Source organism: Apostichopus japonicus, chromosome 4 (assembly GCF_037975245.1).
Source record: "Apostichopus japonicus isolate 1M-3 chromosome 4, ASM3797524v1, whole genome shotgun sequence".
In the NCBI taxonomy this organism is placed as follows: domain Eukaryota; kingdom Metazoa; phylum Echinodermata; class Holothuroidea; order Aspidochirotida; family Stichopodidae; genus Apostichopus; species Apostichopus japonicus.
Genome location: NC_092564.1, coordinates 19,248,319 through 19,263,387, shown reverse-complemented (window position 1 = coordinate 19,263,387; position 15,069 = coordinate 19,248,319). Strand labels below are relative to the sequence as shown.

The following is a 15,069-nucleotide window of genomic DNA, read 5'->3' as shown; positions in this document are numbered from 1 at the left end:
AGGGTGGACGTAAACAGACCGTGAGTATGAACGGAATGGCGCCGGTCTACTCAAAGGCAACGCTCGCGTGGGTACTTGCCATTCGCAGTGCTATTCTTCCCGTTCATTCAAGCGCCCTATTATTCATTAGGTTCACCTTTTCTCTAACTCTCTGAGTTTTTTTTTCAAATGGAAGCTTTACTATATAGGCTGCTGGGGTGGCCTTCTTAGCTTCTGATTGAAGGGTGGGTATATAGTAGGAGTTAACAAGTGATGTGTTAGTTGACAAACATCAATTGATATGATAATAGCGAACGATTCAAGCAGCGATCGTATTAAACCCTAAGACCTACACACACTCATAAATGGACGTATATATTGCATTAGCTGAATAGCCTAGCCATCAGATTATCGCTATATATAGGGCATTACTATATATATATATTTGTATATATGATTCAAAGCTTGGATATATTCTACCTGAAGGCACACGGCTAATATTACCCTGGATCAATGGTTACCGATTACTACCTCCAACCGCTCCAAGATTTAAAAGGTATGGAACTGATTTTATAAAATATATATCATATATTATATAACATCTATATTATATTATATTATAGTTTATAAATATATGTGTATATAAACATATATATATATATATATATATATATATATATATATATATATATATATATATATATATATATATATATATATATATATATATTACGTATACAGATTACTAAATGTATTTTAACTCCTTCGGCATAACCTTTGACCTACATTTTCACATTTTAAAAGTTAACATCTAAACTAACATCACTAATTAAATAAGAAAAATACTAAATTAAAGAAAGATACGTATAGTGTCATAAGCTTCTTATTTCACAGACAGGATTAGTTAGTGGTGAACTTCATGTAGGGTGTACAGAATTAATAAGTCAATGTATTTTAATTTTGTTATAACAAATTAATTATTTAAATTTGCTCATTCAATGCTGAATTGTGTGTGAGTGGATGTATAGAGCTGTAAAAATAAAGAGCATTCATTTAAAGTTTCTTATTCCTAGTTTCTTGTAATTGTTGTTGTATTAAAGTATTGCTCATTCTTAATTATCCGTAGACTTTTAGAATAAGATCTTTCATTTCATATTTAGCAATTCTGACCACATGAGAATTATAAGTTAAAGCAATCTCCATATCACTGATAGTCAGGTCCATAGATATAAACTCTTAATAATTTGAGTATTCCACTTTATGTTAAAACGAAGAAGTTAAAGGATTGCTTCAGGTGTTTGACATGTCTATTTTGTATGAAAGAGCACAAAAAGACAAAAAGAACAGTGAAGAAACTACCTTGATAGCATGCTCTGTTAAGGAGATATGACACTTTGAAGATATCAAAATTTCTTTGAAAACAACTGGTGTACAGTAGAAAGACCTAGTGTGAGGGTGTGATGTCACATCCTCACTTCCTTAACATTTGTGAATATATTTCTCTAAAAATTATTTACATTTTTTAACACATTTGAAAATAATATAATCAAAAATTCTTCAGATGTTTAATCTCAAATACTTCCTTTGACAAATATGAGATCTCCTGACATATCTTTTGGTTGAAAGTCATGAAATCACACAAAATATTTAGAGTAAAAACAAAGACTATTCAGGAATGTGAAGATGTGACATCACAGCTAGTCAGATTTCAACAGTTTCTACACAATCTGATAAAACTTTACACTTGAATATCTCGTTAACCGAAAAAGATATTTGAACAGTTTTCCACCATTGTGTTTCTTTTATTGTTTTCTTTCATATAACATAAACATGTATGACAACTGAACCAATCCTTTAAGTTTGAGACGTCTTTATGGAATATCGATCTATTTGAAAAACGCTTTTATTTAATTTTATTTAAATTTAAAAGGTTTGTCATTTTTAAAATTTTTAAAGCGTATATACTGCACGGTATTCAAATTTATAATAACAATCGTCTATTGCATTAGGCAGAGAAGTGTGTTTTAGATAAGATTCCTATTTAGTTTAGCTATCCAGTTGAACTGTCTGTCCATCTCTGTCTCTTAATGTGTCTTTTAGTCTGCTCTGTCTGTCCATCTGTGTCTATTAATGTGTTCTTAGTCTGCTCTGTCTGTCTGTCCACCTGTGTCTCTTAATGTGTTCTTAGTCTGCTCTGTATGTATGTCCATCTCTGTCTCTTAATGTGTTTTTAGTCTGCTCTGTATGTTTGTCCATCTGTGTCTCTTAATGTGTTCTTAGTCTGCTCTGTATGTATGTCCATCTCTGTCTCTTAATGTGTTTTTAGTCTGCTCTGTATGTCTGTCCATCTGTGTCTATTAATGTGTTCTTAGTCTGCTCTGTATGTATGTCCATCTCTGTCTCTTAATGTGTTTTTAGTCTGCTCTGTATGTCTGTCCATCTGTGTCTATTAATGTGTTCTTAGTCTGCTCTGTCTGTCTGTCTGTCCACCAGTGTCTCTTAATGTGTTCTTAGACTGCTCTGTCTGTCTATCCATCTCTGTCTCTTAATGTGTTTTAGTCTGCTTTGTTTGTCTGTCCACCTGTGTCTCTTAATTTGTTTTTAGTCTGCTCTGTCTGTCTGTCCATCTCTGTCTCTTAATGTGATTTTAGACTGCTCTGTATGTCTGTCCACCTGTGTCTCTTTATGTGTTTTTAGTCTGCTTTGTTTGTCTGTCCACCTGTGTCTCTTAATGTGATTTTAGTCTGCTCTGTATGTCTGTCCACCTGTGTCTCTTTATGTGTTTTTAGTCTGCTTAGTTTGTCTGTCCACCTGTGTCTCTTAATGTGTTTTTAGTCTGCTCTGTCTGTCTGTCTGTCCATCTCTGTCTCTTAATGTGATTTTAGTCTGCTCTGTATGTCTGTTCACCTGTGTCTCTTAATGTGTTTTTAGTCTGCTTTGTTTGTCTGTCCACCTGTGTCTCTTAATGTGTTTTTAGTCTGCTCTGTCTGTCTATCCATCTCTGTCTCTTAATGTGTTTTAGTCTGCTTTGTTTGTCTGTCCACCTGTGTCTCTTAATGTGTTTTAGTCTGCTCTGTATGTCTGTCCATCTCTGTCTCTTAATGTGTTTTTAGTCTGCTCTATCTGTCTGTCCATCTCTGTCTCTTAATGTGATTTTAGTCTGCTCTGTATGTCTGTCCACCTGTGTCTCTTTATGTGTTTTTAGTCTGCTCTGTCTGTCTGTCCATCTCTGTCTCTTAATGTGTTTTAGTCTGCTTTGTTTGTCTGTCCACCTGTGTCTCTTTATGTGTTTTTAGTCTGCTTTGTTTGTCTGTCCACCTGTGTCTCTTAATGTGTTTTTAGTCTGCTCTGTATGTCTGTCCATCTGTGTCTCTTAATGTGTTTTTAGTCTGCTCTGTCTGTCTGTCCATCCACCTGTGTCTCTTAATGTGTTCTTAGCAATTTTTTTTCCGCTTCAGTTAGCCTCTGAAGAAGATCATGCTAGGATGAAATCGTCAGGCCCTCTCACTATTACATAGTAAATGTATTACATCTTAAAGTAAGAGGGCCTGGCGTTTCGATCCTAGCAGGATCTTCCTCAGTGACTAACTTGCTGGAGAGTAATTACAGCTTTGAATGTAACAGGTACTTTGAATTTACTAAATCGAATCAGCTGGTTGTCTTTCATCAGACATTAGTCATTGGACCATTGTTCATCACATCCACTCTAACTTCCAAACTTTTCGAGTTCTGTGAAGTTTCTTTTTTCTTCCCAGTAGGTTAACTTAACGGAGCTAAGGGGTGGGGAGGGGCGAAGGGGGTTCCACATTTAATGGCGACAACGTCTTCAGATCTGATTCAGTTAATTCTGTTATGAAAATGTGGCAGATGCGCGTAACATAACAGTTTCTGCCAATGAGCATCAGATGGTGAAACAAGTTAAGCCAGCGAAATACACATATTTAAAAAACATTTTTTTTTTAACACAGTTTCCACCATACCTAATGACGTCAAGAGCCAGGTGGGGCACGTGGACATTTTTCCTTTAAAAATGAATTTTAAGTAATATTTGTGTAGTGTGAACTTACCATCCACCAAACTTTAAATCAGGAAATAACTTATATAATTGGACCTTGGGGAGTTACTATATGAAATTCCTTCGACAGCACTTGGTTATACTCAGTGGCGGAGCTTGGGGTGTTGGTCAGGAGGGGCGAGAATGGTCTGTAGGGGCGCTTCCGACACTATCTAAGCGGAGCGCCACCACAGGTTGGCGCGTAGCGTACAGATTTCTTTTGAGTAAAGATACTCCCTAGATCGCCGAAAATGACCATTTCCGGGCCTGGCTAATTTGCAGATAAACGAAGAATAGATAGGTGTCATCGCCAAATTACACCAACAAAATGTGACAAATGTCAATAGGTAGTTGAGAGCGCAATAAAAAAGTCAATAATCGCGAATAAGTAAAAAGTGGTAAAGAGCTGAAAAGGGCGCCAGCAGTCCATGGACGCTCCGCCACTGGTTATACTATGTGTCCACACAAAATGCTGATCACTGGGTTCATGATACTATATATCCACACAAAATACTGATCACTTGGTTATACTATACTGTATGTCCACACAACATGCTGATCACTGGGTTCATGATACTATATGTTCACACAAAATACTGATCACTTGGTTATACTATATGTCCACACAAAATACTGATCACTTGGTTATACTATATGTCCGCACAAAATGCTGATCACTGGGTTCATGATACTATATGTCCACACTGAATGCTGATCACTTGGTTATACTAGTTGTCCACACAAAATGCTGATCATATGGTTATAGGCTACCATATGTCGGCACAAAATGTTTAGCACTTGGTTATACTATATGTCCACATAAAAATATACATCACTTGGTTATGCTATATCCGCACAAAACGTTCATCGCTATGTTATCTATATGTCCGTTCAAAATGTTATTTTACAGTATATAAACTTGATTGATTATTGAAGTTCCTATATTTCCCATTACCCAATGATATTTCATTTACATTAGAAAATTGTCTTTTTTTCTCTTGTTTTTTAAGTAGAAGAAGTCGAAGGTTTCATTAAGCTAAATTTCTATGCATCATGCAAACGGGAAAGCAAAATTTGAGTAGATCCATTACAAACTTCAGTTGAAATATTCCGAGCAAAGAAACTCACAAAAAAGTGAAGAAGTGAAACGAATCGGGGTAAAAACTCTGCAGGATTTTCCTCTTTATGAACATGTCATGTATAAACAAGAGACAAAGTTTAGCTTATTTCTTCAATTTCTGAGATATCTTAGTTCCTTTGATTAGATGTAATCAATGGCACAACTGCTAATTAATTTTATATTAAATCTTAAAAGAAATTTCGGAAAATAGGAATTTGCAATTTTATTGGAAATTAAAATCCAAAAGAATGTTGCTTTCAAACTATGTCAAGGAGTTGAGGTTGTTTCTATAAGTTGTCACATCTAAGATCAAAACAAGCGGATTGATTTTTCCGTTTTCCTTTGGTTTTTATGTTCATATTTTCATGTTGAAGAGTGAATTATGCTTTTACTAATCAGAAAGAAATGTCAAGATTATAAGGTACTTTTAAAACCATCGATATTTGAACAACAGGCAACAAAACTATAGGTCTAAAGAAAAATTAATGAATTATGAAAAAAAATAATATTAGAAAATAAATTACGGTCGTCTTTGTGACCATGTCATTGTTACAGAGTCGCGTGAATCTTCGATCTTGGAATTAAAGGCAAATTAAACTGCAAAGAGAAAGATTTTGCTATCTGTTCATCCATTTCAATTATTTTCGTTCACAATAAGTAATAATATTTGTTGTGTTTATGACTCTAGAAACCAACATTTCCTCACAGCCGACTATTGGAAACGTCCAGTATTAAGTTAAACTTTAGAAATGGTTGACTGTCGGCAAAATTATTCAAAGCCAGATATCCAGAACAAAACAAAACAGTCTACATCCAATGAGAAGAATTAAACATTAAACCCATCTCTTATTTCTAAGACTTGCTATCTTTATATATAATAGCTAATTATTCAATAAGATTTATTTGTTTCAGAATCAAATGTTTTAAATCATGCCTGTAAGATTGTCATTGTTAGACCCCCCCCCCCAAAAAAAAAAAAAAATTATTCGGTCAATTTAAGTAATATTCATATTAATGAGTTGAATATATAATATTGAATATTAATGAATGCACAAGTTGATTTTTAATTCAGAAATAAATAGAAAGGAAAAACTAAAATGGAATGAACTATAAATTATATATATATATATATATATATATATATATGGTTATATATATATATATATATGGTTATATATATGTATGGTTACTTTATCTATAACCTCACTCCAGGATATTGCAGTATTATTCTCCTTTGATAAAATCATAAATAAGATTATTAAATATATATATATTTTAATAGTGCCACGTTTTAAAGACGATGTTTAAGTATAGGTGCTAATTAACTTTTTTTTCCCCTTTCAGTTTCCTTGATCCATGCAAACATCTTAACCTGACGTTTATTGAAAAAAAAAATAGGCATCTTTGCAAAAATTGGTGGTTAATTTGTCTGTTCAATGTTATTCTTAATTTTTCTTTGAAGATGAACAAGGACGCTTTAAATCCAACTGTGGAATCGATTAAAAATTAAAGTATTTTAATGAAGGGTTTTACTCATCAAAATCGGATTAAGGCACGTGGTAGAGATATTAGCAGTTGTAATGAAGCATCAATCAAAGTATTAACTAAAGTATATAACAACAAAACTTAATACCAAATTAAACGTAAAAAACGAAAGAGCGGTATAAATTGCATATATGGTGATGTGGAAAGTTTTATAATAGTAAATAGTTTTTTTTTTTAAATAATAATTGGTGTATATTACTACCATTAGCGAGATGAAATTTTATACGTTTTCTTTTCTATACATGTGATACAGGTCGAGAACCATTGAGTGAGATGAATATGACCGGGGAATCGCCTATGAATATAGGATACAGTTATGATCATCGCTACCCACAAATACCGGAACAACACCATCATTCAGAAGTAATAGGTACAGGGTACCATTCTACAGGGTCACCGAATCCCGGTGCGGTACCATACGGGCCGATAACATCACATTACCAACAGTCTTCCAAACACAGTACTCACAGCAGCGAGGGCGTACGATCGCCTGTGAATGGGCTGAACGCCATGCAGTCAAATCAACGCCCCTGCGCTTTTTCTTTCCCTTTTAATTCATCGAATGGATTCGATTCCAGTTATCCTCAAGTTCGACATCCCAGCGTGACAGGAGGAGGAGGAGGTGGAGGAGGAGAAGGTGGGGTTTTTACGAGTTCATCAAAAGAATTCCATGGTAAGTTCATCGTTCATCATTTTTTTTATTAAGAAATGAAATCAAATGAAACATAAAAGAAAGAAAGAGAGAAATAAGTGAGGAGGATTAGACAGAGCTAAAATGTTCTTAAAACATGGAGACTATTTATAAGCAGTTGTCCACTGTTCTGCTTCACTTTTAACCGTCGCAAAACCTTCACGATCATGATAGGCCTATGAAATATACATATATATATATATATATATATATATATATATATATATATATATATATATATATATTGTTCTGTTGTATGTATCAGAGCACACGATACACACAGAGAACACAGTAACTACTGTAAATCTTAAAGCTTTGTACTAAAGTAACAACTGGATCGTGCTATAAATCAGTAGCATGTGCTACAGGGATTACAGTAAGAACTGAGGATATATGTAATCCCAACAATTCCAATTTGATGCATGTGTTGGCATTACACATATCCTCAGTTCGTAATGTAATCCTTATAGCACATGCTACCGATTTATCAGCACGATCCAGTATTTACTGTGGTACAAAACTTAAAGATTTACAGTTAGTTACTTTTAATCTCTGTGTGAATCGGTTGATCAGAGAGATACATTCGAAAAGCAGCAAACCAAGGGTTCAAAATACTGTTCTGCAATTCCTCTCTTCCATAGCAACAAAAACGAGGGGTCGGGGGGAGGGGCAGGAGGCGGGTTATTACTGCAAAACCTTTGACAGAAGAGAGGAAAACATAAAACAACAAATGTCGTTTCACTTTCTGATTTAGACCGATCGCTAAAAATGGTCAGCGTTTTCATAAATAAAAACCTGCAATACCCTGACATTTCAAAGATATTCGTGTACATTTTACATGAATTTAATTAATAACGATTTGATAAGGGAACATTTGCAACCATAGGCGTAGGAGCCTAATTTGATTGGGGGGGGGGGGGGGGCTGTAACGACTTGCCCGAAAAATATAACCAAAATTTTTCGCACGCTCCGTGCGCGTTCAACATGTTAATGTGCATATCATAATTGGGCATTTATCGGTTTTTACATCACATGTCAATAACATACAATCATCTTTCGTGTTATTATCCTTCCATATTGGTTCGATTTATTGGGGAAGTCGTTACAACAATAATGATAATAATAATATAAGTTTAACCATTGAAAAACACACTGCAAATTATTCTTCTTTCAGTAGGTGCCCGAAAAATTCTCAGCATATTGCCCGAATTTTCACCCCAAAAAAATAAATAAAAAACACACTGCAAATTATTCTTCTTTCAGTAGGTGCCCGAAAAATTCTCAGCATATTGCCCGAATTTTCACCCCCAAAAAAAAAAAAAATATTAAACTGCAAATTATTCTTCTTTCAGTAGGTGCCCGAAAAATTCTCAGCATATTGCCGAATTTTCACTAAAAAATTTGAAAAACACATTGCAAATTCTTCTTCTTTCAGTAGGTGTCCGAAAAATTCTCAGCATATTGCCCGAATTTTCACCCCAAAAAAAATGTTGGTGGGGGGGGGGCTGCATCCCCCTAGACCCCGCCTCCTACGCCTATGCTTGCAATCGACCGTTGGTTGTCTTGTCGGATTAAATGATACACTTTTCATGTATAATGGTTACTTGATCACTGGTAGGCAATGGTGATGATGAACTCTTTACTTCCAGCCGATTGTGTGCGTTATTCATGGAAGATATTACAGTTAGGCTTGTACTATCACTGGCATATTCAGTTCACGATAAGTCATAGCTCTTGGTCATTATATATGCACACCGAATGGTTTTTATTAGAACCATGCATCTTGATAATATTTACAAGACTTTCTTCAAAATCCCGTTGCAAGTCAAAAACAAATCGTCATTTTTTCAAGGTGAAACGAAGCTGAGGATTTTGAGGGCTCCATTGTCGCCTTTGATACTTTTTTCTAGATCAGCCTTTACCTTCGCATTATACATAAAAATATAGATGTGAACCCGATATCAGTCTTTCACACACAAACAAGCACACACTCGCACAATATATATATTTTAATCAAAATTTAAATCCTCGTTGAAAAATATTGTGAAGATCTTTCGAACCATGTCCAGGTCCTATTTTATTCCCCTTGAATGGGTCGTTGAAGTCAACAATAGAAGTATTGTCCTGCAACTGAAAGAAGGCTGCAGTCAATCGGTGGTGTTTATTGAGACTAGTATCGGCAAAACACACTGTAAATAGACGACAAATAAAGAAAAAGAAGAAAAAAACCACCGAACAAGCGACTGAAACTGCTGCAAAATCAAACTTGGCGTAAATAGACTCACTGATACTACAGCAGTTATCAATACAGATTAAATTCACTTCCCCTTTTTTCGTGTCCCGAAAGGGAAAACTATGGAGCCCCTCTAACCGACCTTGCAACCAACATTGTAAAAGGAACAGTGGATTGCAAAGTTGGCAATGACTATAACATGGATCCCAAAGTCTGTAATTACTATCACGGGTTAGATTCGTCCAACACGGCAACTTACAGAAACGCTGTACTCAAAGCCGTAGACTTCGTTTTCAAAAATAGAAATAATAGCCTGGAAATATATATCTATAACGAAAATAACTGCTTGCACGGCAGATGACGAATATGTATTCTGAAATAAAGATCTCATTCGACTAATCAAATATGTAGGCGACCGTACGGGGTTATTAAATTGGGACATATCATGTGTAAAACGTGTGCCACTCAGTTTGCAGTGGATTTATCACCATAGTTTATAACCACATACCCTTATATGATTAAGTATATTTATATAATGTTCATTTATAAGGTATCTGGCAACAGCATATACATGAACAACAATTGAATGAGGAATATCTTAATCATCGTAATCTCTAATAATTTCGATTTATTATTTGATAACAGGCCAGTCGAGTGAGAGGAATTCCAGTTCTTTGATGTTGTCAAACAACGATCACGTGTCGAGTCCTTCCCGCCTAAAGGGCAAAAAGATGCGTAAACCGCGCACCATTTACACCAGTATTCAACTACAACAATTAAATCAGCATTTCCAGAGAGCTCAATATCTCGCGTTACCGGAGAGAGCCGATCTGGCTGCATCGCTTGGACTTACCCAAACGCAGGTAAAACAATTTTTTTCGTATCTGTTCATACAGCTCTCGACCCTTACCTGTCTCGACACTGCTAATGCACTATTCCATAATCCATAAATTGGTTATAACATGTCATGTATGTGATAATCTATATTTGTCATCTCTGTAATAAAAATGTACATGTAGTAGTAGTAGTAGTAGTAGTAAGCAGGCCAGTGCCTCTGTAAAGAGAACTGTGAGGCGGAAGAAGGGGCACCAGTGACGTATCCAGGTTTTTTGGTCTGAAGATATCATATATATCAAAATTAAACCCGTAAAAGCTGAGCATTAAAAAAAAATTGGTTCAACGCAAGGAGTGTCCGCGCGCGAAACGTGTTTCCTCTTTTTATTTGTTACTTGTTTTGAGCAAAATTATATTTGTTGTTAATTTTGTGGTTTCGGTTGGAACTCTCTCGTCAGTCTGAAAATCTCCCAGCAGATCTCAAAGAAAGGTTCGGTTGAAACGATTATGCATATATCACCACTCCTTCCCCCTCTCTGAAACGTCTAATGTGGTTTACTCTGAATTTAGCGACATTCAAGTCTTACCAGTTAATAAAGATAGCATATTCAGTTCCAATTCTTACATTGAAAAATAGGTTACACTATAGGTAATCCCCCATGGAACTAACTTTAGGCCAATAAAAACGGAACATGTTGATGTGTGGCTTAAAAAGTAATAGAATGTGTTGAAGTTTTTAACAATTGTGGTAGAATTATTGTAATAAACCGACAACAGTCTTTTAAGTATTCGTGTTTATTGGTCTGACGAGAATTGCAACGTTTGGAACCCATGCCCGATTTAACTGGTAAGCTATAATAGCGCAATTAAAAAAAGGAAAAAACGGTAACGATTAGAGATGGATTGGTTGAAGTTGGCAACTCGATACCTTTATTTTATTATTATAATCACATGCTAACTACCGTATTGTGACACTAATTGGCAAATTACTCAATTTACAAATATTAAATCGGTATAGGCTTGCTTGACTAACACACACACTCAATTAACTTGTTAAAATGTGTAATTTGGCATGCTTGATTAAGTTGTTCTTTCCATTCACTTAGAATATATATTTATCATGCTCTCTTAAAAGAAAGAAAGAAGACATTTCTAGGACCTTATACAGCTGAGTAATTTGCTGCAATTAAACTGGAAACGCCCTGTCGATTGCGTTTACAAAGGCCTCCAGAAAAGACCGATCACATAGTTTTTTTTTTACTCCTAGTATTAGACGAGAGATTACAGGGGTCATTGACAGGCCATCAAATCTTATTGATTGCACAGTCGGCTTACAATCCTATCTTGTATCGATCATCTCTTTACCGTCGTCTCGCCGTCTCCATGATAGCAATAATCCCATTTAGGGTAATTAAAGAGAACACAAGACTAGGTAGACTAATTCCTCTAAATAATACTTATATTCCTTACAGTCCATTAAGGTTTTGATTCCCTTGTCACTGTTCCTATCTTTAGTGCTCTCTTCATCTTCTTGCGTCTTTTTTTTTTTAATTCTTCCCTCCTCTTTTTATTTTTGTCTGGACCTGGTCCATGATTGAGCAACAAGTCATTTAAGAGGCTTCAAATAGAAAAGAGAATTAAAGAACAACTTCCATTAAAGCAACAAAAAAGTAGAAGATGAAAAAAAAAGGAGAGAAAAGAACACGTCGGGCTAATAAAGCCGTATAGTTAATGTTGGGTGCAATCTTTTGAACTATCCCGAGAAACTCTTTTAAGGAGTTTTTTGCACCTACACTTAACAGCTAATACGTCTGTAGCATAGCTGTCACAATTTACAGCACACTTAACCAATTCTGAGATAAGCCAATGGAAAGGTGATGCAAACACAAAACTAAAACAAAACGAAAAATAAACGAAGAAGAAGAAGAAAGAACAAAGAAGAGGATTATCATTTACATATAATAAAATTACTGTCGAATATGTAAATGTCGACAGTGACGTAACCAGCTTCATGCAACTCGACTTTGTTCGTGGTAATGATCTGTGTGGCCAACGGATATAAGTACCGATCAACAGAAAATAAAATATTTAAATCATTGCAAAAATTAATTTTGAAACGTAACTCGTAGTAACTTAATTTCATTCTTAAAATAGAATTACAATCTCACTTAGAATTGATAAAATTAACCTTTTGCAAAAAATAAAAAATAAATAAATAAAATATGAATAAATAAATAAATAATAATCATAACATATGTTTTGAAGTACTAACCCTATGGTAAATGAACAATTCATCATATTAGTACAAGGAATTTATGGGTTTTTTTGCCAATTGTTTACATTTAAACTTATGAAATCACTAAATTACTAACATATTTAAGAAGACATTTTCACATGTGACGGCAGTTTATCATTTGACCACTTTTCATTCCTATATATTTTATTTAAATACGAGCCAATCAATGACGAAAAGGAGTTTTTTCCTACCATGTATATACTAGGTTGTCGGATTCTATGACTATTTAAGAATTTTTTCTTGTTTTCTCCAAAAACAATAAAACTAGCAAACAAACTAGTCCTTTGATGAACCGCCAGAAATGTATCAAGTTGGATTCCAGACGATGATGTGTTTTAATTACATGTATTCACAGACTTAATTACAAACTAATATGTTTTCTTTTCAGCCGTTTATTTGAATGGATTACGCTCCGTTCATCACCCACTTTCAATTTGATTCGTTTTGGATGAAAAACAATTAGTGTTATTCATAAAGAAAACACGTTATTCTACTCGAGAGGACTCTTAATCACATTGCTTTAAGGTTAATTCATTCAAGATAGGGAAGTTGTTGAATTTAAATCCACAGATAAGTACACATAGAGGAAATCCGTAGAACTCAGTGTTCCTAAATCCTTTCATATCCCTGATACATCCCAGGCATTTTTCGAATTAATGATGAAATTAAAAAACGAGTTCGTTCGTCCTCTCATTTTGACCTTTTTTCCTACATTAATTGGTTACTATAGAAACCAAAGAGGTTGCGGCTCTAGCGCCCTCGTTTGATGATTTCGTCTAGTATATGTAAATTACTAACGTGGGATTTTTCTATATTTTTTGAAGTGAATCTTGAAAAAGAGAACAAGCCTATTTTGTGCATAGAACCTTAACAAAGTTAGTGAAAGCGATAAAAAAGACGTTTCATTCGTATGGGAACATGCAATATTGCGGAAATCACTTTGGTCTAACCAGCTCATAATCTTAGAGCTATGAGAGAAATATTCCATATTAAACAAAATGTATTTATGTAACTATGCCAAACATTTAAACCGCTCGATTAATGCACTATTTATAGACTTTCAAGTGGTGATTTTTTGGTTTGATCTTCAGGTCAAAATATGGTTTCAAAACCGACGGTCTAAATACAAGAAGGTCTTAAAACAACAGCATCAGTTGCACGGTGGTCATGAAAAAGTCGACAGGGCCGAGTCCCCAGAAAGTGATGGTCACGTGACACCAACCGAGAAAGAGATAGCGCCTAAGAGGGAGCCAGATGGAAATCACCTGGATTCTCTTCCACCAATCGGAGATCATTACAGCCATTCTATCAATTCAACCATCCCACTTGGACCGCCTTACGTTTCATCACTCACAAAATACCACACATCTCACCAAGTTATGGACTCTAGGCCACATCACGAGAACGAAACAGTGGGCCCACCTGTTCCGTCATCGTACCCTCATGCCTATTCAAATTATCACTCGAAAGTCCCCTACGCTGACAGCCCGTGGGATAACGGCTCACAAATCACCAGTAACGTCTCCGGTTCGAGACATCACCCTTCACCACATCATCAAGGTCACATGAACCCGTACGATCTCTCTTGGTACGGCTCATCGTTTCACGGAGAGAACCAATCATATCCAAGTTACAATGGTCACGTGCAACATCAAAGTTTACCGCCAACGTAAGTTGATATTTTCACTTGCAATACTTGCCATAGCAGACGACGCAATGATAACGTTTACTACAGCACGTCTCTTAACCAGTACTGAGGCCACAATATGACATAGTTCGGAGATGAAATAGTATGGATGGATAAAAATATGGTATAAATCCTACTATAGTCATGTGGGGATCATGACGTCAAAATACTCCACACCGTTTCTACACAAATTTTGGGAAACCTCTCAGGACACCCACTCACCCGTCCTCCCGTATGTGCATGGCGATATAGACCCATAAGTGATGACTTGATACCTATTTCGTTGACAAACTACATTCTGAACTTTTCTCTGCATGGTCCATAAGGAACAGGGAAATGCTGAAAAAGATTTTCGCAGAACTGGATCGGTGAGCGATGGACCATTCATGATACTCATTTTATATTTATTTTGAAGTATTGAGCTTGACAAGATATTTGTAATGAAAGAACTTTACGCTAATAATGCTTTTATCTTTGCAGTTATGACAGTTATAAAAATTCCGGTCTACGGTATCCCTCTTCATGAATCTTTCTAATATAGAGACTTGTTTTTGATCAGATGTTATCTGAGTTTGATCCAAAAGACAAATTGGAACATAATTATAAGAAAATGAAGGATATTACTTTAAA

The 15,069-nt window shown here is 35.2% G+C and overlaps 1 protein-coding gene across 1 annotated transcript; it reads left to right on the top strand.

Annotated features, from left to right (window-relative positions):
• Positions 1 to 26: 26 nt before the first annotated feature.
• LOC139966723 (uncharacterized) lies at positions 27 to 15,069 on the top strand. The gene is made up of 4 exons (XM_071970032.1): positions 27 to 535; positions 6,952 to 7,371; positions 10,268 to 10,485; positions 13,844 to 15,069. Exons 1-4 carry the CDS (start codon positions 493 to 495, stop codon positions 14,423 to 14,425), a joined length of 1,263 nt encoding a protein of 420 aa, XP_071826133.1. The 5' UTR covers positions 27 to 492; the 3' UTR covers positions 14,426 to 15,069.

Excerpts from the sequence above, each read along its gene's own strand:
- LOC139966723 (XM_071970032.1), top strand. The coding sequence starts at position 493 with ATGGTTACCGATTACTACCTCCAACCGCTCCAAGATTTAAAAG. Across the intron at positions 7,372-10,267 it reads TTCATCAAAAGAATTCCATG|GCCAGTCGAGTGAGAGGAAT; the intron begins GTAAGTTCATCG and ends ATTTGATAACAG. Across the intron at positions 10,486-13,843 it reads TTGGACTTACCCAAACGCAG|GTCAAAATATGGTTTCAAAA; the intron begins GTAAAACAATTT and ends TTTGATCTTCAG.